The sequence below is a fragment of the Crassostrea angulata genome, chromosome 8 (assembly GCF_025612915.1).
Source record: "Crassostrea angulata isolate pt1a10 chromosome 8, ASM2561291v2, whole genome shotgun sequence".
Taxonomy (NCBI): domain Eukaryota; kingdom Metazoa; phylum Mollusca; class Bivalvia; order Ostreida; family Ostreidae; genus Magallana; species Magallana angulata.
In genome coordinates, this window is record NC_069118.1 from 1,814,679 (window position 1) to 1,842,664 (window position 27,986).

A 27,986-nucleotide genomic window follows, 5' to 3' on the forward strand; every position below is an offset into this window, starting at 1 on the left:
GTTCAGTTTTAAACTCTGGTGAGAAGACTTAATTAAACAAAAAAACAAAAAAATTACGTGATGATGTTTATTCTGAATGACAACATATGCATTTGTACAAATAAAACGTTTCACAACTTCAAGACAGTCTATAATCTATGGCAACGAGAAAGTGAGACAATGAAGAGTGAAAATATCATAAATAATCCAAATAATAAGTTATAGGAGCACTATATGACGAGTTATCGAACCATCTAACAAACATGCTCTCCCTGTGCATGTCGGAGAATAAAAAAAAGTTATGACGACATCAAGCACATTCCTAGAGGAGTCTCAGATAATACCATTTATCTCAGATGTTAAAGATTAGAATGAATTAAAGGATAAATCAATCTGTCATATGAAATATTTTCCAAATAACCTCAATATGGTTCTGACTATTCTATAGCTAACATATTCATATATATTGCTTTTTGGTGATTTTCTGACATACAAAAACAGTATAAACGAAGCCCCTAATTCAGCATCAAAACGATTAAAATTAAAAGAGACACAAACATAAGATGAGCATTTGAGACAAAACAATATAACAAATTAAAAATATATCACAATTTTCTATAATACAGCGAGTCGCGAGACGCACGAGAATACGGTACGGTGTAAATTGAGTCATACTCTGATCCGATGAAGCTGGTGGTTGTTTTGCAGCTATCTGAGCGATCGGTGCGCCCCTGGTGGTGAAGTGTCGAGGTGCTCGAGGTGCTCCTACTACTGCATGTACTGGGGTATGAGGCCGAGGCCGATAGGGTGCGCTGTGCCTTCTGTTGATCCGGGTATATGCAACAACAGATCATCTTCCATTGTTCGCGCACCTGTTTCTTTCGTGCAACGAAAAGAACGAAGATGAAAAAGCCCTGCAGGGAGCTGAGTATGGTGAAGGCGTACTGGAACGGCAGCCTGGCGTCTGATATAGCAAAGTAACCGAGAATCCACGAGAGACCTAGAGAAATAAGAAAAAAATGAATATCATATTCTTTTACTGAACATATAATAAAATGTTTTATTTTTTTCGGACTACTACATTTCTGTATTTGTCTTCTGTTTAAAACTAAGCACAGCAAAAGGCGAACGCAGCTCTCTTTGCGAATTGAGGAATAATGCATACACGTATGTATAATCAAATTAATGAAAAATGAAAGCTTAATCATGGGTTCTAAGAGCTGAACAATTTTCTTTCAACTAATGGGCGCCGCTACATTGTACGCCATGTTGTTTAACAAAGTTTACTGGATCATAAAATGACTGGCGTTTTTGATATTTATTGCGATAAAACAAAATGCTAACAATATAAGTTAAAAAGTGTTTATATAAGTAATCAGTGCATACGACTTGTTTCTGATATTTTCACGTATGTCTTATCAATAAATCAAACAAAACAACCCAAAATGCTTAAAAAGGACCCGACGTTTTGATACTAAAGACTTTTATATTGATGTACCTCTCCTTTAGCTAGAGGACAAACTTCACGTATGAATTAAGACCGTCATATCTTTTGAACAAGCGAGATTTAGTTTACCTTTCGCTTGACGTTATGCTTTGCGTTAGCCGGTGGATCCTATTTTCAAATGAAATGTGTTCTTGCCTTTAATAAGTCAAACTGTATTGTTTCTTTATTAACAAAACATATGCGTTCGACCCAACTGTCGCTTCCATTGCATATTATATCTTCTTAAAGGGGCATAGTCACGATTTTGGGCAAATATATTCCTTTTTTATTGTTTATAATGCTTTCATAATGCATTTCTAATAATGAACATTAATTTAAGAGTCAGTCATAGAGATGCAAGAAACATAGCTTACAATTCTTTGTTATGTTAATAAGGGTCGTACTTTGTTTTTGTTTGCATTGGTTCAATATACCAATGGAAATTTTTTGAAGCGTTTTTTTAAAATCTTTTTAATCGTTATGAGCATAAATAAATGTTCCTAGCGTTTGCAACATTCACTAATGTTGTGAACGTGGAATTTTAAAAATGTACACAAAATCATGACCTAAGCTTTATATAAAACAAGAGGCCCATGGGCCACATCGCTCACCTGAGGAACAATAGGTATGATAAAATCAGCTTAATGGAGTCATAATACAAACAATCTGGACAATGTACAATAATACATGTAGATCCTGTATAAATAAAATCCATTTTTCCCCCTGGATATTCTTATGTTTATAATCATTAGTCCTTTTTCTAACAGGATGATTTTCGCAGCACAGTTAAGGCTGTCAATAAACTCCGTTCAGACAAAAAGTACGGGAAATGTGCATTATGACATCACAGTATATTACAAACCTCGAAAGTACTTATTAATCTATTTATTAGTAAAATTAACTTATACTAATCTTTTAATTAAAAACAACAAATGCTATTACTTACAATTTTGATGTCCGGTATATCGTACACACTGAAAAATAAGCGAGATGTCGTTCTCGCTGTACTACAAAATATGACGTCATATGCTTCAAAATGACGCATTAAGTTAAATCATTGAAGGCTATCGTGCAGTTTTATAGCGAAGAAAAATAAATGTCATACATTAACGGAAAAGTATAAATGAATATTTTGTTTAAAATTATTATTAGTAGAATGCTACCTATATAGTCTTATTTTCATTTTGTTAAAAGTATGCATCGTATAAAGAAGCCACCTCGGTTTTGTATAAAATATCGTATATCTAAAATCTGAGTACCTAAATAAATCACTTAATTGCAAGGGCATACACTTACCTGATCCCGACAAACTTTTACATGTGAATTTGAAATATGCTATGTAACTTAAAAATTTCTACGATCCTTGTAAAATCTTACAAATTAATTATTTTTTAATGAAATTAACCCTGTGACCTTCAAAATTATTCAACATATGCATTATAAATTACGGTTTCTACTAATAAATATTCTTATCTTAAAAAGTTCGCACCGTTTTTCAAAATCTACGATATAACATCAAGTTATTTCATAATTCAGTTGTGAATTTTGACATGATTATGCCCTTGCAATATTGAATTTTTTAAATGACCTCAAAACCACAAATACATCTGCTTGTACCATGCGACTGCCATATCACATGACCACTATGAACATAAAATATTGTACTGTTATATATATATTTTAGAAATATATTGCATTTGAGTGACTGTTATTGATTTTAAAAAGGACATGCCAGTTTAACTAAAGTGTACGTGTTTTCATCACAAAAATTTGCCCATATTTTTATTGACCGCCTTAACTGTACTGCGTTATAGTCATATCACATGTTGAGTATTGCAGTCCTCAAAAATTTCCCTTACAATTGTTTATATATGGGATATTAAGCTACATCAAACTCTGAACCTTCTTGTGAGGCCAAAGAATTGTCCTGGTGCCAAAGTCCTAACAATTATTAAGAATCATCTGGCTGATTAGTTTCTGAGAAGAAGATTTTAAAAGATTTACTCTATATATTCCTATGTAAAACTTTAACACCCCCCCCCCTCCCAATTTGTGGGCTCACCCTACCCCCAGGGATCATGTTTTCACAACTTTGAACATACACTACCTGAGGATACTTCCACACAAGTTTCAGCTTTCCTGGCTGATTAGTTTCTGAGAAGAAGAATTTTAAAGATTTAATCTATATATTCCTATGTAAAACTTCGACCCCCCCCCCCCCCCCATTGTGACCCTTCCCTACCCCTGGGGGTCATGATTTTCACAATTTTGAATCTACACTACCTGAGGATGCTTCCACACAAGTTTCAGCTTTCCTGGCTGATTAGTTTCTGAGAAGAAGATTTTTAAAGATTTACTATATATTCCAATGTAAAACTTTAACACCCCTCCCCCCAATGTGGCCTCACCCTACCCCCAGGGGTCAAGATTTTCAAAATTTGAATCTTCACTGCCTGAGGATACTTCCACACAAGTTTCAGCTTTCCTGGCAGATTAGTTTCTGAGAAGAAGAATTTTAAAGATTTAATCTATATATTCCTATGTAAAACTTCGACCCTCCATTGTGCCCCACCCTACCCCCAGGGATCATGATTTTCACAACTTTGAATCTGCACTACCTGAGGATGCTTCCACACAAGTGTCAGTTTTCCTGGCTCATTAGTTTCTGAGAAAAAGATTTTTAAAGATTTACTATATATATTCATATGCAAATCTTCGACCCCCCATTGTGGCCCCACCCTACCCCCAGGGGTCATGATTTTCACAACTTTGAATCTACACTTGATAATGCTTTCACACAAGTGTCAGCTTTTCTGGCTGATTAGTTTCTGAGAAAAGGATTTTTAAAGATTTACTCTATATATTCCTTTGTAAAACTTCGACCACCCCATTGTGGCCCCACCCTACCCCCGGGGATCATGATTTTCACAACTTTGAATCTACACTACCTGAGGATACTTCCACACAAGTTTCAGCTTTCCTGGCTGATTAGTTTCTGAGAAAAAGATTTTTAAAGATTTTCTCTACATATTCCTTTGTAAAACTTCGACCCCCATTGTGGCCCCACCCTACCCTCAGGGGTCATGATTTTTAAAACTTTGAATCTACACTACCTGAGGATGCATCCACACAAGTTTCAGCTTTCCTGGCTCATTAGTTTCTGAGAAGAAGATTTTTAAAGATTTACTCTATATATTCCTATGTAAAACTTCGACCCCCCATTGTGGCCCCACCTTACCCCCAGGGATCATGAATTTCACAACTTTGAATCTACACTACCTGAGAATGCGTCCACACAAGTTTCAGCTTTCCTAGCTTTCTGGTTCTTGAGAAGAAGATTTTTGAAAATTTCTCGAAATTTTTCATTAATTTCTAATTATCTCCCCTTGAAAACGAGTGTGGCCCTTAATTTTCACAACTTTGAATCTCCTTTGCCTAAGGATGATTTGTGCCAAGTTTTTTGGTTGAAATTGGCCCAGTAGTTCTTGAGAAGATGTTGAAAATGTGAAAAGTTTACGGACAGACGGACAGACGGACAGACAGACAGACGGACAGACGGACGACAGACAAAATGTGATCAGAATAGCTCACTTGAGCTTTCAGCTCAGGTGAGCTAAAACAAAAACTTGTGAGCTCTGCATTTCGCGTATAACTCGACAATTGGCTCTCAAATTGATAAACTACAAGTATTAGATATGCATTAATGAGACACTTTAAATAATAAAAACGGAAAAAATAAATTTGACCAATTTTGAGTGTGACCACGTCCATTCAATGGCAGAGTATTCGAATCATACATGACAGTATTATTATATTAATCATTATTATCATTATATTAATTTTATATTAGTTAGTATATACCTAGAAGTACGAAGCTAGTAATGGCGGCCTGTAGGTTGGTAATGGCCATTTTGTGTTTAGACTGGTTACTGCGCAGGCCTTGGGGTCTCCTGAAAATGCTAACCACTGTGATGATGAAGATCACGAGGTTAGCCAGAATGATGACCCCCACGGGAATGGCAAAGGCATAGTAGAAGGCATCCAAAGACATCCAACAACTAAAAGTCAAAGACAATGGACGTAGTGAAGAGTTTGTTATACGCTTTATCGTTCAGTAAATAAAAACATATTATTTCTTTGCAAATATCAAAGAATCATGAACACAATAAAACTATAGTATAACTTTATAAATAAATTAAGCATTAGGAAAATATATTGATGAGTCCATCTGTAGATTTCTATGTTAAAAAAACACGTAAAGTATTTGTTTAATACCACAAAAAAGATGCTTAACGGACAATGAACAGCAGTATTCACTAAAATGCATTCATCGATAATTTGACGCTGTGTTTGTAATTTTATATTTCTCTTTTTACTTCATTATACAACTGAATATCATTAAGAATTAGAAAAAAGTTTATTTATCCTTAAAGAACGCCTTTTACATATAATATGTCTCTAAAACCTCTTTAGTCTTTATATCTCAACATTACCTGTAAAGAAGCATTATTTTTAAATTGAACCACCACCTAACATTATGACCATCACCAGTGCTAAAAATAAACAAACCTTCTTCTAACAAATAACATTGCCCACCACCAGAATCTTAAATGGGTAACATACTAGTGATCTCCCCCTTTGTATAGATTGTGGTCAATGCTCAAAACACAAATGATGGGAATAACTGGCAGGCCTGGAATTAAAATTTGCAATAGAAAACAACCCACGTCTGTTACTTTTTTCATGTGCATGTAAATAAAACTGCTTTTCACAAATGTCTCAAAAAGAGAACTAGAAATACTAGCTTCATATGTTTCATAATTATTCTACCTTTTGAAAGACAATTTTAACTAAAAGATCATTTTCAGTAAAGAGTTGATAATGACAAGAGTGCGCTCTCACCCCACGCCGCGATTACGGACTTCAGGGTATATCTGGTGACGTAAGTACCAAGTACTTTCACAAAAGTCAGGTACTGAAGGAACGCTTCCATCAACATCCACATAAAGGAGGCCAGGATGAAGTAGTGCAGGAGAATGGCCACGATCAGGCAACCAATGAAATGATAGGTCTGTTTGATGCCCACCAGGAATATCACCCAGGAACACAGCATGGCCAGTGCCAGGTTAAACAGCGTCTGCTGAGCTCGTCCTTTGCGTAGTTTTCTATCAATGAAAAAAGTTCAGAAGTGGTTTTTTTGTAAATCACTAATGTTTGTTGACTTGTTCAATAAAAAATAGGTAGCATCTTGAAATTTTTCCAATTGGTTATGAATATTCTGCATTTTTTTTAAAATTAAAGTTATTAATATTTTTTGGTGTTGAAAAGTACATCAAAATACTAGATTTCTGTATAAATCAACATAATCATCACCATATGCAATATCATCATGATATTCATATGCATATATTTATTTACCTGAAGAAAACAAAGGATATGATGGTGAGGGAGAGTCCGAGGATAGAGAGGCTGAGTCCGATCAGAGAGATGATGGAGAGCGTCACTTCATGCACGTGGTCTACTCGGTCGTCCTGTCCGTAGTAATCCTTGAAACACATTTATTTTTATGAATACGCTATTATCTGATTCAATATGAACATAGGTGGGTCTATAGTGACGCTTGTGAAGAAAGCTACAGAGCTCTGCATTAAAATGATTCCAAACTGAATTAAATTGTTTATAATAAAATCCAGTTGCTGATTTTGTATTTGATATTAACACTAATAATGACTGCACAACAGATTTCAAAGAAAATAAATAAATTAGTCTAAGATAGCGTGTTGCTTTTAAGTTAGTTGAGTAGTCTACTAACAAAAACATTTTATCTTGACATACTAAACATTGCAAAAATGAAATCCAAGCCGATATTCAATATAAACAAATTTAAATTACGTAACACTTACTACGAGTACGGCGAAGTTTGTCAGGTGATCACAGAGACATACGTCACGTCCGTTCACTTGACCATCATACGTACAACCGGAAGACGACCAACCTCCCGCCATGTTGTTCAGAGTAAAGTTGTAAAACGCACAGGTACGGGTTCGGCCACCAACATCCTGATTTAAATACAATATCAAAATAGACAAACTATTATATTCAAATTAAAATTATGTGTTGTTTGAATTAAAAAGAGCTGCATATTGCTTCAAATTGAAAGCGATTTTGTACCTTGAGTGGCCTGAAGATAGTTTTGACTTTTTGTTTTAATCCTTCAATTCTTCTTCCACCAATGCTGGCAGAAATGACAAAACTGTTTAATTTTTTATTGTTTGAACGTGTTGAATCGGATGCAGCTTGTTGGACATTGTTAGGCATGGACAAATCCTGGAACATATTGCCATCCCGGTACACCATCATGTACAACCTCGAATTGTTTTCTAAAAAAACAATTACGGACAAATAATGAATTATTGCAGTCTAAAAACGTGTGGTTTAACCATCAAATCAACAAAACAACTGAAAACAATATAAGAAAAATAACTCCGGCATTTGTACGATACCTGCTTTGGTTTCTTCAACCAGCTCTGGTGGCAAATGAATCGCAACATCAATATCATCATAGAGTACAGATTCATTGTAAATAGAGACAATCCTTTGCTGGTTGAAAGGTGTGTACACCGCCTTCCCGTCCTCGTCTGTCTTTGCGGCCATTCCAATCACTGGCTGGGAAAACTTCTGAAGTTCATAAATCTCCATTGCGACATTAGGAAGAACCAATCGAAAATGTCCATCATCATTTAAATCGGTATCCTCAACTATTCTTTCGAAATTTTTGATGATGCTGGAACAAAAGCAGTACAAATGTTCAGATCAGCAACAAAGAAGGGAATGGAATGATATTTGCTTAACTTTGCGTTTAAATTTTTCATTGCATTAATTGTTTACAAACCTGCTGACTCTTTTGGCATTTTGAAAAACCATATCATCTACAGTCAACAATCTATCAACTGTCTCCAAAGCCTTTGCAGTCACCTAAATCATAAAAAATACAACAGTTATTGTTTCATATGAAGGTAAGTAACTATTAAAAATCTCTACACAAGGTATTCATTCACCAGAGTATCGATTTAAAACTATATAAGGTGAATTACTTACAAATCTAGATTTGCCATTGCTAATAGCGGATTTTTCCATGATTTCATTGATGTACTCCAAATCGATTTCTTTGAAATCTTCAACTGTGTCTGCAATTTCTGCCGTTTCTTCTATAACGCTCTCCAGGTTGTTTTCTTCTATTTCCATCTGTTTAAAAGTCATTGTATCAACGATAATTTAATAAACAGATTTAAAAATGTTAAAGAACCGAAAAATTAATATGATTATAATGATTTGAATCATCTCTAATACTGACCCTTCACTGAAATCAACTTTTATTTACCTCCGCTAGTTCCCTCAGTCTCTCCTCTGCTGTCATTCTTTGAACTAGGTTCTCGTACTCTTCGCCCTGCTCCTCGTCGTCTACCAGTTGTTCGATGGAATCTTCATCGTTTTCCTCCATCCTGGTATCTGGAGTGCCGCATCTTCTTGTGATTTGGATGTTGCCCCAATATGCACCACTCTTGAAGTTTCCTTTACATGTTGCTTTTCCAGCCCTTTCGCCATTTTCTGAAATTGTTTAGGTTAGATCCGAACTTTGGTTGTAATTTAATTATTGAGAATGAGAGATTCTGTGAACCTTTTTTATTAACATTCTAATTTCTAGCAGGTATTACGAGAGTCTCATTGTCTTAAGTATGTTTTGCCGTAAAAAAGACCTGAAAATGTTTCTGATATTTTATTTACCTTCATGTTTGCATCTTTATTGCGATAAGGAGTCGGCGCAAACACATTTTTCACCATTAAATTGCGAACTAAAGTCATCGATAATGTAAGTTGGTTTGCGGTATTTTATCCTATTACACAAAACTTACCACAAACATCAATGCTAGAAACATTCAGGTTTATCCCTGCTGGGAAGAAGTTGGCGGCGAGTCTAGTTCTTGGGTCCGTCAAAGTTGTCTGTTGGCAGGAAACTAAAGGAATGAAATAAACAATTGATTTTGCGTATTCGAAACAATTTTAGTGCCATGTTTTTTTTCATCAATTTAATATATTAACATTGTGTTATTGAAAATATCATCTAGGCTAAGAGAAATTTGAAACGTTAATATTGGTAGATTATCTTATAAATCTAACCTGTACTACGTATTTTCAAAGATCGAATAAAGCGTAGCGGAGTTCCACGCGGTAAACGAGTCAGGATATTTCCGTCTCTAAGTATCTCTTGATATCGGGTACGCATACTCTTATACAATGGCATCTCGTCTGCTGTCGTATAATTTTTGGACGCTCTTATGTATACGTTGAAAGACAAAAGCAGAGGCGGTTTGCTGAAATCATAATATTTATAACAGTATGAGTTGCAAAATAGATAAAAATTAAAACTGTTAAACTGAATTTTGATCATGACATGAAAAGTCCATACCTCGATATATCTCCAGGATACGCAGAGGTACTCTCCAGATTAGGAAACTCCTGCTGTAGCTTTCTAAAGACAATATTATTTATATATCTGAGATCTGTCATTATGTTGAGGATAGGTGGAATATTTTTCTCGATCTTGTTATGAAGCAATCGTTCATCATATGGTATGGCTGGTAGAAGGATTATTCCCACAAATGTTATAACATCTGTAATTAAAAACAAAAACCCAAAACTATTAGACATACAAAAAATTTCAATATTGATTATTATTTCAAAATATTAGCTATAAACAGATTTGATTATAAAAGCAAGTGCTCTAGTTAAAAATAATTCATTAATATCTACTCTCATTCTTGTTGACATAAATCATACCAGTAAATCGAACAAATATTTCTCTTGATTTCTCCCTGACAAAAGGGCTGGTTTTCCAAGCCGCACACCAGTAATGTCCCTGGAATATTTCGTCTGTGAGAGACTGATCAGTTGACGTCTCCAGCGCCTTTCTTAACCAGGTGTTCAACTCCAGGCTGGTCACATCAGTCTCCGCTGAAGAATAACGAAAGTATGTTATCAACAGCTATTTAAAAAAAGGACTTCTACAGCTTTTGCATTTATATCGTTTAGATGCTATGAAAATACCTGGTTCCGGAAGAGGAGAGATTGGTCGACCTCCAAGATGAGGGAAAATACTGCTTTTCCTTTTTTTTACTTTGATGTCGATAAGACGGCCATCTTTAAACCACAAAATTGGTAATTCCGAAGCCGAGTTTTTTAAATCACACTGAAGGATCTTTTTGTCATTAATTGCAAACTCCTTAATCGCAAGAGACGTATTCATAGTTCTTGTATTTTGAATACCTTGAATATAAAAACTACATTAATAATTTCCCAAAAGACTTTTTTTTTATAGGAAACTTAAAACAAACTCAAATGAAGAAATACTTACGTATATCGTTGGCATTCTTTTCACAAACCGCAACAGCTATGCTCTGATTACATTCAACAGCAATCGGTCCGGAGAGCGTCATCACACTGCAACTTGAATCCTGCGACCCACGCCTTACCCATATCGGTGGAATATCCTCTGTCATGCAAAATATAACGTTTCTATCAAACAGAACTCAAAACAAATTTATTCAAATTTCCATAACGTCTAAATACTTGTCCATAAATGCTGACCTTTTGGGGGAAGTTCTCCCAAATGTTCCTTAATACTTTTCAATAGCGTCATTAAAAGATAATTTCCTTTATATCCATCATTTAGTTCAGCAACACTTCCGCCTTCCATTTTACATATGCTCATAGCATTCTTATGTGGCATTTTCGGGATTGTGTTGGCGTTTCTCATAATGCGATAACATTTTGTATGGAAAACATGACCCACCCATCCAGAATCGCATGTCGATGCTGTAAAGCAAAATGATAAGTATTTATCAATGTAGAAGTTTTTTCTCTGAGTTTTGAATAAAACCATTCGATATAGTTTATTGACTTTTAGTTAAAGAGATCTAAAGTAAATTAACCTTGGGACTCGACAGTAACTGGATACGTGTAACACATGGATGTTCTTCGGCTGTTACAATTTGAGAGTTTCATATGGGCCTTTCCATCATTTGATGCAATTTTTGGAATGGTTTGAGACTTCTGAAAGCTCGGAAGCAACGCTTGATTAACTCTTGCTTCTGCTCTTAAATCTGCTTCTTGGGCCAGTATATCTTCGGGGTCCATATCCATGTCTTCTGACACTTCCCCTGCTCTTATGCCTGCAAAATCTAAATCTTGGTCCTCCCTGTGACGGAATTCATCCTTTGAAGCTGCTTCAGCCATTAAACTTTTAGATCTGTTGTTTAATTTTTCAAACAGAGATCTAAATGCCTCGTCCGACTTTATAGTTTGTGTTTCTTCTGTAGAATCGTCAATATTTCTTATAGCTTCTAACACTATAGGCATCTCGCTGGAGCTTTTCAATTTGAAATGCTTGTCTCGTTCCATTTTATCACGATTTACTTCTTTTTGGTACATATCCTCATCATCTTCTATTTCATTGTTATGGTCGTAGAAATCTTTGAATTCGTAATTGCCACTCCTCATCAACTTATTTTCCTCTGAGTTTCGAAACCTCACCACTCTGTCATTGTCTTCTTCAGATGATACAAAGAAATGTTCCGTTGATTCACTGGAACTACTGTATGCTTTTAAATAAGGTTTTGTGGTAGTTTTTTCTTCAAATGAAGAAAGAGAGGCATTATCGTCAGTGCGGTTTACCGATGCATTCGGATCTTCCATGTCTTCATGGCTTTCATCATCTTCAGCCGTGTTTTTAGATTCGATAGCAGAGTCAACCAAAAGATTTGATTTGTCTTCCTCGTTAGAATGATCCATCAAGTGCATTATATTTTCATCACTTTCATTGCTTCTATTATTGGCTACATTTTCCTTAACAACAACTTTTTCAATTTCTTCTGTGCTGTCTCCTTCCTTTGAGAGGTGCGACGGTGACACTAAAGATTTTTCATCAGAGGCTTGTTTCTTTGCATATATTTGGATATTTTCATTACTATTCCCGTCAACAACATCATTCAAAGGTAGAGAGTCAGTAGGATGACTGATAACCTCCTTTGATTCCAAATGAGAATTATTTTCTGTAATTTCACTACTGCTTACATCTGTTACCTGATTATGCAATTGACTTACTGTTATAAAGCTTGGTGTATCGCCTGCAGTTTCAGTACTGTCTTTGCTATGTTCACCACTCTCTTGAGCTGTATTTATTGGTGTAGATTCTGTTGACGACGATGTTTTTACATCTCTTTCTTCAGAGGAAACAGTCTCTTTAATATCCTTTTTACTCTCATAATTTTTGTCCTCAATGCTTTCTATATTGAAATCCTTAGATAGTGAGTGTACTGGAGTAGATGTTGAAATTTTGTTTTCACTACTTGAGTTTTCATCATCATCACCATCATCATCATCAGCAGCAGCAGCAGTAGCAGCAGCAGAAGCAGCAGAAGCATCATCAGCATCATCATCAGTTTTGTTTTTCTTAATAATAAGGGTTGGGTCTTTATGTAATGATTGGACTGGAGTCGAAGTTGAAGTTTGTACATCAATAGAGGAAACGTTCTCCTCACTGCTTTTTTCATCATATTCTTTGTTGTTTCCTTGGATACTAGTGGATTGTGTTGAATTGGGAGTTTGAAGTATTGAAGTTGAGGTTTGTTCTCTACTACTAACCTCTTCACTGCTATTGTTAAATTGGGAATCAGACCCATGGCGGGAAAAGGACAAAAGAGTACTCTCATTTTCTTTTGACACATCTGACTCATTGCTCTTGCTTTTATCTTCTTGTTTTTGGTTTGAATCAGTTGAATTGTCACTTGTTGCTAAAACTGTTATCTTTTCATTACTGTTTTTGTTACCGTCATTTCCTTCTTCTTCATTTGAAACTGATTCTTTTGCCGAATTTTCATCGTTATCATTTCTATTTGATGATATTTGTTTTACTTCATTTGCAGTTGCTGTTCCGTTGATATGTTTAACGTTCGAGGATTCATCAGATTCGATGCTACTATGCAGACTTGATTTTGGTTTTTTGATTGCATTTTCCTGTCTTTCAAAATCAAGCTTTATATCGCCGCTCTTTTCTAAATTCAATGACTTTCGATCTTTTTCATCGCGGTTTGCCTCAACATCCTCTCTATCAGGCTCCACAGAAGTCTTAATAATTTTGACCCGCTCTTGTTTAACATGTTTATCAACTTTATCCAAGATCGTTTCCATTTTTTCTTTATTAGAACTATCTTTATCTGTCGGTTTATCAAGGCCACTTCCTTTCCTTACATTTCCTTCTTTAGGTGTGTCAACTTTCTTTGTTTCGTCAAGAAGGGACTTACCATCTTTTTCGTCTGAAGCTTTAAATTTTCTTACTTGAATGTTTGATATTGGCATTGGTAAGGTTGCTTTGATTTCTTTGCTGACTTCCTTAGATGAACTTGTTGACCCGTAATCTTCCACCCCTGGTATGATCGTTACGGTTTTCATTCCTTTAGTCTCATCAGATTCCTCGTCTGATGAGTAAGAGTCCGTGTTGTTTTTGTTACTTCTATCAATAACTAAAATAGCATCATCTGGCTCAGATTCCATGATATCTTTTGATGAATCGGAGTCATCCCCGTTATCTCTGAGGGTTGCAGATGTAACTGTGCTAGAATCTGTGGAGGCAGACAATTCTTCGGACGAACCAGTGATTTGAGAAGCATCATCAACTTCTAAACTTGCACTAGTTGTGTCTAACGGATTAACATTTTTTATATTTTCTTCAGTCAACATATTTGATTTCGTAAGAGAAGATGTTGCTACAGACTCTTTAGAATTCCTTATCATGTCTTTACTTTTTTGAATACTTCTGTCGCTTAAACTGCTAAAAATGTCATTCGATTGTGTTGGAATAATGATGCCACCAGCTGTTTTCTTTTGATTATCTCCAGTTTCGCTATTTTCTGTATTACTGTCAATTTTAATCAAAGAGGAAAACGGTGTTGTTGATATAGGCTTTGACATTCCAGATTTTTCTTCACTTTCATCATTGTCACGGTTTTTGCTATCTACTTCTTTTACTTTTTCAAGAGGAATCGGAGGGACATTTGCTCTTATTGTAGTTGCACTTGTTGTAGTCCTTGTATAATCACCTGTTTCTGAGTTGTTTTGTATTTCCTCTGACGATTTGTTTTCGTCTGATAATTGTTTCTCGTTTTCAGTTTGGTCATTAAAGAATGCCTCTGCAGTTGGTTTGGTTTTATTCAAGACAACAAGTGATTTTATCGAATCCTTGACTACCTCATCGCTTTTTTCAATCAATGACGATGTATCATCTTTTTGTTTTGGTCTTTCTTTTATCTGTGTCTGTAAATGAGGCTTTATGATATTAATTGGTGGAGGAAAATTACCAGTTGTGATTTTCATATTTTTACTAAATTTACGTTTTTTGTCTCGATCCCTTTCCTCGTCTTCAAAGGACACAGTGTCTGAAGACACTGACTCGCTGAAACTTTCCTCTTTTTCTGCCTTTCTTTCATTGCTAAGAGACTTGTCGTTAGAGGTCACTGTGGTCTTTTTTTCTCCAATATTTTCCGCAAGTTTACTGGTTTTTTCTATGCTTTCTTCAGATGAATAATTTGATTTTTGAAATTGTTCGCGCTTTGTTTTTTCTACATTTTTCTCTATTACTGACACTGGAATGGGAATAGCTGATACTTTCTTTTTTAGTTTGGTTCTCTTCTGTTTATGAGTTGAAGGTGACTTGTTGGCAATGTCTTGGCGCCGACCGTCTTTGTCAGTGGGATCATCCCCTGATGTATTATCAGAATGTAACATTGCTAAAGACAGTGGAACCCCTCCTCTTGCATCTGTTATTGTTTTTCTTTGTTTTGACGTTTGCTTTTTATCTTTTTTTGATTCCTCAGATGTCGTTTTTTCCGATTTTAATGAAATAGATTTCTTTTCTGTCGAGGTCTCCGGAAGGTCGTAAAAAGCTTTTGTATTAAATAAGGTAGTCGGGTTTGAACCACTTACACTTTTGCTTTTTGTAGCTTTACCTGTCTCTTCATCTGATACGCCATCCTCTTTTGTTTTAGGTTTCATGGCATCTAAATATGCTTTCAATTCTTCAGAATCAGCTTGACCAATGTTGATAGGAACTGGTTTTGGTGTTTCTATTTTTTCCAAAGGTATTTTGACTGCTTTGCTAACTTTAGATTGTTCACTACTTTTTTCTAATGTTGTCCTTGATGAAGATTTTTCATTGGAATTTGATTTTATTTCTTCTGTTAAAATAATTTCATCTGTTTCTGAAGCTCGATGCTTTCTTTCATCGGACAGTGAGCTTGAGCTTTTCGAAGATTTAGATTTTCTGCTGTTAGTAATTATAGCAGGTGGAATAGCAATAGATGGTGGTTTTTGAGGGAACACTCTTTCAGCTTTGTTTTCGGATGTGGTTTGTTTCTGCTGTTTCGAAATGGGGTTAAGTTCTAATGTTTCTGTTGAGTCATCAATCTCATCAGTGTCTTCTGTTGAGTCCACGTTTTCGCTGGAAGACACTAGAGAATCCAGAATTTGGCTCATTTTTTCGTCCTTGTCAGTTTTTACTTTCTCACTTATGTTTGCGATTCCAATTGGGCTTATATCTGTCATTTCTTCAGATGAAGAAATTGATTCAGACTTTGCAGCCTTATTACCTTTCATGGAATGTACATTCTTCTTAGATGTGGTTTGCTTTGTTGATTTTTTGTCAACGGGAGGTTTTGGGGGCACAATTGCTTCAGTCGAAATCGTTGCAGATCTATGAATATTGGCTTTCAGTTTTGGCTTTTTAACATTGCTTTGAGTCGTATGTTTCTTAGATTCTCTTAAAAGCAAATCTTCGTAGTCAACAAAATCAGCAGGATGTGCATTCTTGACATTTTTGTCTTCTTGATTGTCTCTTCTTATGTTTGTTTCCTCTTCTGGTTTAAATGTTGGAATGGGGACACCAGCTAGTTTATGTTCAGTTAAATTTGCCTGTTGATCATTCATTGTAAAATTTTCATACGCAGGATCAGTAGGCAGTGGTATAATAACGGGGCGAGTGGGACGAGTAGGAATAGATACAAGACTAGCTGCAGTCGTCACAATAGATCTTGGTGTCACCACTCCCTCGAATGTGCTGTTTGAATCTTCTAAATCAGCCTTTAGATCGGGCAATGTTTTAGATTTATCAAGAGTCTTTCGTAAGTATGAAGATTTTGGGTGATCCTTTCTCTCATCGGGATAATCAGTCTCCTCAGTGGGCTGAGCAGGTTCAATGGCCTCATTTAGATTTGTAGTGAACTCTCGGTCATTCTCTTGCTTCTGTAACAACTTGCGCTGAGATTCTATAAATTTTTTCACTTTATTTGCATTTAGTGTAGTTCTTCTTCTATTGTTTTGGCGACTTAATTGTTCTATATAACGCTCTAAGGCTCGTAGTCTTGACATAGATGTCAAATGACTTCTTATGTCTTGAGGAGTATCCACCTCTCTAGAACCTGGAGCTGGAGTCTGCTCTAATTCAGGGATATCGTCATTCTGCTTAATTTGTTTTGATATCTTTTCCACAGATCGTTTAGAAAGTGTATGTTTCTCCATATATTGATTAAAATTCAACAAGCCACAGGTTGATCGACTGTCTTCGTGGAATTCAAAATCGTCATTATCAGCTGAATCATCGTCCTCATCGTCAGGCTCTATGTTCCATTTCCAATTCCTACGTTGAAGAAGTTCATATTCCAAAGGACTGAAATAGGAATTTGAAACAACGTCAGAAGAACTATCGACAAATGTTAAAGGTCCGCAATAAATGATAACATATTTGATTATTGTTTGGTCAATGTTTTAATGACTTACTCATTGTATGCTCGAACTTTATGTGGAGAGATTTCATCCCACACAAGATAGCCCCCTTCCTCATGGATACCGGTCCAAATGTTGTCAATGTCTAAATGCAAGAAATCAGCTTTATATTATTTTTTATCAACAAAAACTAAATCGTTTTGATTGTAAATAATGAGATCATGTGCCAGTATTCAAATTTTTGTTTTGTAGATTTATTACATAGATTGATTATATTTGAACACATTTTAAAAAGGAGGTTTTTCATTAAGTATCCATTTAGTATTCGTACTTTTCCTCTTAAGATAGTCCTCAAGCTCCAGGGACTCGATTGATACAGGTGCCTCCATTTTCATTAGAAAAGAAAAATCTTTTCGACAGGTGTCGCGCGCATCGCTCCATGACAACGGGTGTGTGTTGGTTCTGAGACAGACTGTGACGTCATTAACCCGACCTTTGACCCACCCCTCCCGGCAAATTCCACTCAATAGATCTAAGTAATGTCCATCATTTGACTGTTGGGTTTTGGCAAATGTTTTATTTTGAAAAGCTGTTACATCGTGGTGTTCATTTGGGATGAAGTCCTCGGTATCGGGGAAGGGTTGTTGGCTAGAGATCCGGGTCTCTGAAACATTAAAAGTTATTTGTACGACAGAGATTAATAAAACACCTATTCCATATCAAACTTACCTAGCTAATGTTCGTTTTTTTTGGTTTAGATATATTTATATAAAAGCCTAGTATCAAATCTTAATTAAAAGTCAAAACTAGAATAACTTTATGGACTTGATTAAATTACCTATGGACAGCAAGAGAATGATTATCCGAATGGCATCTTGTCTCTTCCTGGTCATTATCGTTTACACTGCTTTCTGGCAATCATGTTCTGTAAAAGCAATCAGTCATTCATATTAACTGTAAAATAAACAATCACATTAAGCCTAGACCACTAAGCTTAACACCACTAGACTTATAACATCACAGTAGAAGAGGAACAGGCGATTCATTCTATAAAAACACTCACTTAGACTATTTTGAAAATCTGAAAAAGTTGGCAATTTCCGTCCGACTTGATATATACTTTTTTGTTTTAAGTTGTCAATATTTGTTTACAGTTTTTTATGAGCATCAGATTCACGTATGCAACCATATTTCCCTACATCAACCTAAAGGAGAACGAAAAGTTCGTTTCCTTGTGAACTTTTCAATGGGTCAAAAGTTCATATTTTTGACATCAAAAATATCTTTGCACAAGCTTATGGTTTAACATAAAAACACGGTCATGATCTTAATTCTGGATGGTTTGACCTTCGAAATCACCAGTATAATAGTTGGGAATCACAATAATCATATTTGATCACGTGACCAACCAAGTTCGTATTTCGTTAAACTTTTAGAAAATCTTATTTATTTGTTGAATACTAGTAATCAAATGTATACATACGCTGAAGACTCGCTTTTTATTTTATTTTTAATCATGATTTTCAAAGTATAATCTTTACTTTGTCGTAATCTCAACACTTATTGGAAGCTCTCTTTAACATATTAATTGTGTTTTCTACGCAAAAACAATGACATAAAACTAAGAACGCTACTAATGTATCAAGGAAAAATGAATTTAGCTCAGGTACAGTGGGGACGCTTAGAAAACAAACGTGGTCGTCATATTTTGCGCCGTTAATGGTGTTTCATTATGTAAATGAGGAGGATGGATTGAATGTGTTGACATTAACTGCAGCATAACCATCACTCATACTCTCTGTCAATCAGGCCTCCAGCTCTCCCCAGTATCTTCCTCGCGCAGAGTGTCCACAGCGGAACATGTTTATTATTAGGGAAACTTTCTATTCTTTTATTTTTTCCAATAAAATACACCATTAAAAACAATTGTTAACGTCATATAACTTTGAATTTTTTATCATGTTAACAAAATCTAAGTTCCGCAAATTGATTGTTTTTTATAGGTTGACTAATTACTAATACTGCATATTTTAATGCCAAAATGCCAATCTAGTTTAGTAACTGCTTTTTTCATTGGTTAATGTCTAAAACAGAAAATAATTAAATTAAACATTATAAGTGCGCTGTTCTGTCATAAGTTTCCAATAATCAATTGCTCAATTTTATCTGTTTTTGTTTAAACACATATTTATAGGTTTGGTTTTTTTTTTATTAATATGCTTTCTATTATGCTATCTGGTCGGTTTCGTGACATGTTGATATTCTAAATGCCGTTTGGAGCAATCAGGAATTGAACTGCAGTCTTCTTAACCTTTTCTTGATTTCGCTTATTCACAGCAAAATATCATCATTTTTATGACTGTTTTAACTTGTTTAACCTGTTCTTACTTCTCCAGTATTAAAACCTGAATCTGAAAAATATAAGCATAAAAATACACATATTTTGATCATGTAAAGGTTTGCTATAAAACTGGCAATGCCAGTCGGTGTAAGCTTACAGAAATCTTGAACGCCAGACGAATGGACATAAAATCAGTGTAATAGGAGGGGGATTCTTCTTTTCCTATCAATCATCTTTTGTTTTTGGTCATCCAGTTAAAACTAGTTTTACAAGACACTGGTTTCTCGATAGTTGGCCATTTTCATCTACTCCCAAAGTGTATCTAATGGCGATAAAGCTCTTCCTGTTTGAGTATTAGTTGTCATATTAGGCTCTAAAGTCTACTTTATAAATAAATATCCAAGAGTGTATTATAAGGAAACAAATTCCTTGTCTGGTTGTGTTTTAATCTTTTAATCTCTACTCGTTCAACAATTATGACCGGGATCCAAAGTCTACTTCATTAAATTTAAGACTATGTTTTTTCCATTTAAGGAAATAGAGCACAATTTTATACATATAAAAATAGTTCATTTCTTTATCATTTTCATCTCAAAACTGTCAAAAAAATCATACTGTTCCCAGCTTTTCAACAGTTCAAACAGATTATCTTACAAAGAGGAAATGTCGTATGTTAAACCTATTTGGGAAAAAATAGTTCTCTCCATAAGTCTACTGTTACTTGGAAAATTATTGTACTTGGATTTTACAATGAAGTCAACGAAAAAACATTGGTTTCATATTGTTATTTTTGTTTTTAAATTGTACGTAAATTTACATGATATCTTTTGTTTGACAAAAGAATAAATAAACCGATATGATCATTTCCTTTTTATGATTTTCAGTATACCTAATGACAGCTTATCTTTACCGTTTGGTGTTAGTACATGTTAAATGCTGATTGAAAATCGAAAAAAATCACATAAATTGAGCAAAGCAGAATTTTTATATAAAGATATTCATGTCAATTGCTTATCGATCGTAAAAAAGATTTATGTTAAGAATGTATATCTAAAACTGTAAAATGTCTTCGTCGTATTAGAATTGTTTTCATATCTTTTGCAAGGTTTTAGTCAAGGTATATGTTTACATTGTACATGAAATAGAATATCACAGTGAGGCACTCAGTTTTGATGTTAAACCATGACTGGAATTTCGTGGAATTTGATTTTTGTGGCACGATTTGTATTTATTTCAAGGTCTACTTAAATCATTAACATAGAAATGAACTTGTTCCTGGAACTATCCAAACAGAACAGCAGTTGTAAAACGAAAGACTTGGCTTTATTACCACCGAGCAGGACAAGTTTTAAATGGAGGAAACACAGAGGATCCTTAGAGAGAAAAAAAAAGAAACCCATAAGAATATTATAATTTTAAAGACACCTTTCCGGAAATGTTAGCTTGGAAACAAAGTGTTTCTGTATATTTTATTTTTATTCATGGTAGGTCAGTGTTATGATTTGTTTAGAGTGTTATGAGCTGTGGTTCACCAATGAACACTTAGAAAGAGACAGTATTAAAACGAGGCTTTCACTTACACTCTAAAATCGATTTTTTAAGACGGTTCGATTAAACAAAATTCTGATTTCAGTTTGTGGATTATATTAATTTTGTTTACAAACATCTCTAAATTTCATGATGCAAACTGTAATTATAGAATTATTTACTCCACGTCTAGAATGGCAACAACCGTTCCTTCTATAATTTAACAAAGATGCTGTAAATTTTTTATAACATTAATGACTATCTTATTTGAATGTATGACACATTTTGCGTACTTAGTCTACTGTATACATGTAGAATTTATACCGTGTTTGACATATGTATAAATAAATACAATTTTGACAAGGAACCGCACCAGGTGTATACGAAAAATTAACTATCGCACAAAGGTTTTTTGCGGACTAAAAATACAATCCACGGCGAAGCTTGTTAGCTGAGACAAACTAGCCTTCACTTTCTGTTAATTACAGTTAATCATCAATTACAAGGTTCGCGGGCACTTAGCAAGGGTGTTAACGCGCTGTATTGCCGGTGTCAACGAGCCCTGAACAAGTTACAAGGGGGACCCTCACCCCGTCACAGGAAAATCTCGGTCCCAAGTCACGTGTCGAATTAGTTCACATAAACAATCTTATCTTGAGGGTTGTTGCATCTACTTTGTATGTTCGGGCTTCCGGGCATTTTACTTAACAAACTACCTTTTGAAATATTTGCATATAGTGGTAACAAATAAAATTTCAGGAATGAAGTTTATGCCCTTTATTCCGATTGACTAAATTACCATTACCTACTATTACCTATTAGCAATTAACCTATTATTACCTATTAAAAAATAAAGGGAAAATGACCGGGCAAATGTATAAAGCAAATACATTCATATAGTATTACATGTCTATAATAAGAATTCAAAAACACAGAAATTCACTGTAATCTCTAAATCCATATTTACCGCGAAATATAGTTTTTTAAATCATAAGGTTAAAAATAAATTATCAAAATTAGCTTATTTTGAGGAATATGTAATTTGTATATATAGAAACTAACTGTAAACTATCAAATAGATTGTTCTGTGAGCTATTTCATTTTGATATGACGGCATATACCATTTTCTCGGTCACATTTAAGTCTACCTGAATGATTCACCTGTTGACCCCTTTGTTTGTGTCTTACACTGTCACTGACCAAGCACCAACAGGAAACATCCCCCAGTCATCCAAATTTAGAATCAATTTACTGGCCAGCTAACTTGGACCATAAACAGACGGAGTCTAGAGCGATACATAACAAGAACTGTTTAAACGTCAGTTATATGTCCTGGAAGTTGATTTGTAAAAGGAGATGCGTCTTCGTTGTGGAGGAAATAAAGACTAGATTTTTTAGGACTTTTTTTGTTTCCTACATTTCCTTTAGCCATACCAAGACCTTGGGTGATTGAACTGCAGTTGTCTTTGTTAACCTTTGGTCGAGCCTCTTTGATTGAGGCTGGTCAAAGTATTAAAAACAAATGAATTGCTAAAAAGACATTAACTAAGAAAGTTTAGGTTGGTCCATCAACTTCAGTTTAAGACTAGGGTACTTTAAGTATAATTTTAATTAAGATGTATTTTGACATGATTTTTAAAGTAACCACACTAGAAGAATCCAATTGCAAACAACTACTGTATGTAGGCAAACAGCTGGGATGGAGCTTTGTTCTGTTCATAAGTCAACTAGCTTGAAATAACTTAGGATATAAACATATGGAGAAAATATTTATATGATATATTAATGACCAAGATGTCGGATGATTTCATTAGTAGGATTATTAGAATTTCTTAAGAAAATTTTTCACTACTCGAATAAGAATTTTTGTTTAGATTATGTCAAAATTAGATTGCATAGTAATTCCTGATATCCAAAATGAATTCTGTCCTATGCGATCTGTCATTTTCTTTGAAGATATTATTAAGATTCATATCTCACCTGATAGATGTAGTATCAATGACAGAAATAGTATCAGATATCTAAACAATGTACTAAACTATGACCTAATATCACGTAAAACGGACGGAAAATGCCACCTTGGTACGGAAGTAAATAATCGGCATTGTGTTCAGGACCCCCCTTTCCACCAACTCCAAAAAATCCGAAACAAACCCCCCCCCCCCAAAAAAAAACCCAAAACAAACGAAAGGACGAAAGAGAACGAACAAACAGAACTGTTCTGCGTTTCCTTAGAATTTTTTTTGTGTTGGTTAAAAAATATGTCTTGGTTGTGAAGAAATGACGATTAAATTTGCAGTATACCTTCCACTATATCGTATTCCATCGATATACCTATCTCTAAATGAATTAATCAATCATTCAATTAATGAGTTATTTTTCTTTAGGTCAGAACTTTATTAAAACTTAGTATTATGTTTACAAGATTAAATAACTGTTATATGTTGTTTTGTCGAGAGAGTATGAATGTTTTTTTACATTGCCTGGCATTTTCAAGAAGAAAAATAAACATTTATTTATTCGTATGATTTGCTCTTTCCACCGATTGAACCTGTTTGTGCCATATGTCGAAAAACTTTGTGCCATAAAATATGCAGATCTTATAAAAATGGATTTCACGTACCACAACCTTGTTCACTGTAACAGCAAGAGAAGGGTGATTAGCATTCATTGGAGTTGACTGGTGTATATCAAGCAGGGACTCGCGTCAGAAGAATGCTAACCAAAGGTAATCAGTGGTGTCCCCAGAAACCACACAGCGGCTCTCCAGCGGAATTATTCATAGGAGAAAAAATAGTCCGTTCATAACAATACTTAACCAATAACAGGGGGTTGTTTATGGTTCATCAAAACACATTTCAGATTCTAGATCTCAATATTTACCAATAATTCTCTTCTGTGGTATCTATGGTCTGTTATTCTTTTTATTAGGTGCATTACTTTTTTCAGCTTTTTGCAGATGCAATTACAATATGATACTATACTTTGACACCGAGACATACTAAAGGGTTAGACAAAAAAAAGGGATGTCTTAGCAGAATGGTGTTGATAAAAGAAAAAGAAATTAAGACTCTACGAGTAAGCAACATAGCCTTAAATAATGATCGGGTGTTAAATGTTAATGAACTTCGTTAATTGTTGATCTATCTTCATAAACTTATAAATTTTCCCAGTTGTTCTTTTGTATAAGACTGATGAAATAGCTGCCTTTATTTCAATTACAGGGGGGTTGATTCATCGGAATCTGTCACAGATACATCATAGCTAGACCTGCCTCGCCTCACTGGATATACCTAGGTCTTCAGGAGTACAGAGATATAATTAAGGTTCCCTCTGTATAAATTGAGATGGATTAATCAATATGTATAAGCATGCATGTTGTTGTGATTAATTGCTTTTGTTTCACGGATCTGTCATTGTCAATATCATCAAATAAACATTTTAACACCAACAACAGTTCCAAATTATCACCGAATTTGTACAGAATGAGTCGGTTTTTTCGGACTGTGCCTCATCCCCATCCAACCCGCAAACTCACAGCTTTCCATATGTAAATCTAGAGAATTAAAGACAAGAGAGAAACGCGGGAAAAGTTTGATACATTATAAATTTTTAATGTACCGAATAAAAGTTGACAATTCATATGCCATGCATGTGATTTTTTTTTAACAAGGAACCACTATGAATTTATTATTATCAAAGAATTAATATCATAATCATGGCGTTATATGTCTGATCTGCTGTTAAAAATTGAAACCATATGAACATAACGTTATCCTAGAAACTAATTTACAAGTAAAAAAAACAACAGTTGAACGTAAGTTCCTCTTAGATCAATTTAGAAAATGCACACCATTTATTTTTGAGTCCTTGACAAAAATGTCGTGTACACATGCCATATTAAGAAGAAGGCGGATAAATACTGCTGAGATGTTCTTTTCTACGGAAGCATATGAACAGAGACATGCAGTAAGACAGGCAGGAGATTGACAGCTGTCAATGGAAAGGTCCAGACGCGGACCCGGGGGGAGAGGTTTACGACTTTATTGTGGCGGGCTGAGAGCGCGGGGCGATATAGTCCCGTGATTGGTTTAATGACCAGGAGAGAGAGAGAGAGAGAGAGAGAGAGAGAGAGAGCGAGAGAGAGAGAGAGAGATATTTTTAATGATATACACATAATTATATTTGCACAAGTGTTTAAAAATTGTATCAACTATCCAACAAATCAAATCTACACGTCAAGTAGAATATTGTGTCCGTCGCGTTTTTATTGTTTAAGTCCAAATTAGATTGCATTTGCATGTTCTTGTCTTCTGTGCTGTCTCGGTATATATATAGATGCAATTACATAACTTTTAACTTAAATATTTAAATTAAAGTTTCCAGGGTTATAAGTTATTTAATATTTTGTCAAAAGCCTTAACTTTTTTAGTGATATCTATAAATATTTTTAGATACCATATTCTATGTCATTTATAATATTTTCTAACCTTGATTATGTTTTCGTTTTTAAAAAAAGACAATAATCTTTATCTTTATCTAAAAGTAGATTATTCTTGTGGTCATTGTTGGTTGACGTCACAGTAAAGCACTTTCATTTCTAAAAGACGCTGGAGGTCACAAAAAGACCAACATCTGTAAATGGGGTCAAAGTTGCATGTAGATGATTTGTAACAAATTCATTTTAAAAGGCGCTTTGTTCACAAAGAAATAAACTAAAATTTATTCGTTTTGTGGTGTATGTTGTTTGACATGTATCAATTTCATTTTCAACGGGGTGATTTGGTTCACAAAATTATTAATTATTTAAAATTCCTTTTAAAAAGTACATTCTGAGTTTGAAAGTAATTTTAAAAAATGGTTTGAAAATGACACTACAACCTCTGTGACAGTAGCTCTCTAGCTCTACAGGTTGACGAGTTTTACCACCTTCATTAATCTCTTCTCCACATCTTAGTTCCTTATCATATGTAAAAGATCTATATTGGCCTTTGTTTTTAGGATGCCATTGGTTTTTTTCGTGGTTGTCTTTCAGTTTGATTGGTACCTATCTTGACATTCATTTCATATCAATGTCGGAAAACAGTAAAGCATTGTGTTTTGTTGTTGTTTAGACTTTATATCGTTGGGCATGGAAACGATAATTATATATAAACAGTTATAAAGAAATAAAAGTATTTGTTGTTCTCTTCTTCCATTAAGAGGGATCAATGGTTGTGGCCATTTTTAGACTGTATTGATCTCCTTAAGGAGAAGAATTCTAAAAAATACATAGGAAAATGCCAAAAAGGCAAATGTATGGATTTTTTTTTACCAGATAATTGTTATTACAAAACAATCATATCTTTAAATGTTTGGTACATTTGATGGTGAATTTGTTGACCCTCTAGCATCCTTAAATTACGTTCTTGATAATACGTGTATACTGTATGTTACTATATAATACGTGTATACGGTATGTTACTATATAATACGTGTATACTGTATGTTACTATATAATACGTGTATACTGTATGTTACTATATCTTGATAATACGTGTATACTGTATGTTACTATATAATGCGTGTATACTGTATGTTACTATATCTTTAAAAAGCCTTTAAAAATTAGATTTACAATAAAGCTTTAACAAAGGTAAATTAATTAAACCTTTGTCGTGGTTTTATCAACAAAAATATTAGATGAATGTAAATACAAATCATACACTGTTGTCCATTTGTATATTAATTTAGTATTCAAAATCCACGAAGCAAACTCAAATGTTACCGTATTATAATCATACTAATCACTACTTTCACAGTGTATTTACATGTATAGAAACAAAGAATGTGATTTAAGCACTAGACACTATAATTTCTCGCGCAATATTGCAGACTGTTTTATTGTGTAAAGATAATTACACATGCCCAATCGGCCATTTTGAAATACAAAAGCTGTGTATTTAATGCATTTCTCCGTTACCTCTGGCGCTGCGTTAACAGACTAATGATTACATTATCGTGTCACGTCAACGGGAGGAAGTAGTCAGACTACCGCTAATTATCGAATGTAAATTAACAGGAATTACGTCACAAATCTATTGAAACACTGATGTCCCTATGTAAAAACGTGTATTATGTAATAAAGTTTAATAAATTATCTCAAAATCTTCAGAAATATATGAATTCTTCCTCTTTATATGTAATTTGGTATAATGGTGAGATCCATTATTTGTGAACTATGGTATGTGACAGGGAAATCCGCTCTGACCTTTACTATTGATGTTGTGTCAAACATATAAACTATCAAATACCATATTCTTATGCTTGTAACTTGTGTACAGATATATTTATATAGTTATAGATTAACATAACATTTTAAATTTCGAAGCGTTCAGCTCATCATTTTCATAAAAATTATCCTTAACTTGTATAATGTAACATTACATATAAACCAAATATTTTTCAACAGTGGAACTATTTCTTAGTTTTCTATCCCATTTCGGTCTGTTATACATTGTATATTGTACTTACATACTACATATATTCTTCTAGTCTTTTATGGTTTATTTCCTCTTTGTCGGAGTTGTCCAATATCGAAATGTAAGTTAATATCACCGAGGAATATACGTTCACTAAATCCACGAAAATACTGGTACAGAAAACTCCGAGATGAATCCGGAATTTGTTCACAGATAACTCCAAGAGAAAATTCGCACACTGTCTGTATGTCGCACACTCACAAAAACAAGCGTTTTACCATTTACCTATCTGTATCGTGCGGGAACCGCAAATCTGCCTAGGGCAGGGATATGACAATTATGATGCATGACTATGTGACAA

General features: G+C 34.4%; 1 protein-coding gene across 1 annotated transcript; it reads right to left on the reverse strand.

Annotated features, from left to right (window-relative positions):
- Window positions 1–53: 53 nt before the first annotated feature.
- LOC128159322 (uncharacterized) lies at window positions 54–27,901 on the reverse strand. Its single transcript, XM_052822375.1, has 23 exons — window positions 27,678–27,901; window positions 18,135–18,221; window positions 17,628–17,960; window positions 17,351–17,441; window positions 11,455–17,240; window positions 11,111–11,338; window positions 10,878–11,015; window positions 10,571–10,789; window positions 10,304–10,477; window positions 9,933–10,137; window positions 9,644–9,837; window positions 9,379–9,480; window positions 8,847–9,073; window positions 8,564–8,710; window positions 8,358–8,440; window positions 7,969–8,249; window positions 7,637–7,845; window positions 7,369–7,524; window positions 6,884–7,011; window positions 6,368–6,630; window positions 6,089–6,158; window positions 5,327–5,523; window positions 54–979 (listed from the first exon to the last, which is right to left on the reverse strand). The coding sequence occupies exons 2-23, from the start codon at window positions 18,187–18,189 to the stop codon at window positions 585–587; spliced, it is 9,681 nt and encodes a 3,226-aa protein (XP_052678335.1). The 5' UTR covers window positions 18,190–18,221; window positions 27,678–27,901; the 3' UTR covers window positions 54–584.
- Between the last annotated feature and the right edge of the window lie 85 nt (window positions 27,902–27,986).

Bases quoted from the DNA above. Each gene is read 5' to 3' on its own strand.
- LOC128159322 (XM_052822375.1), bottom strand. From the start codon at position 18,189: ATGACCAGGAAGAGACAAGATGCCATTCGGATAATCATTCTCTTGCTG. The intron at 17,961-18,134 runs GTAATTTAATCA...TTAATGTTTCAG, and splicing joins CATTCTCTTGCTGTCCATAG to AGACCCGGATCTCTAGCCAA. The intron at 10,478-10,570 runs GTATTTTCATAG...GTTATTCTTCAG, and splicing joins CTCTCCTCTTCCGGAACCAG to CGGAGACTGATGTGACCAGC.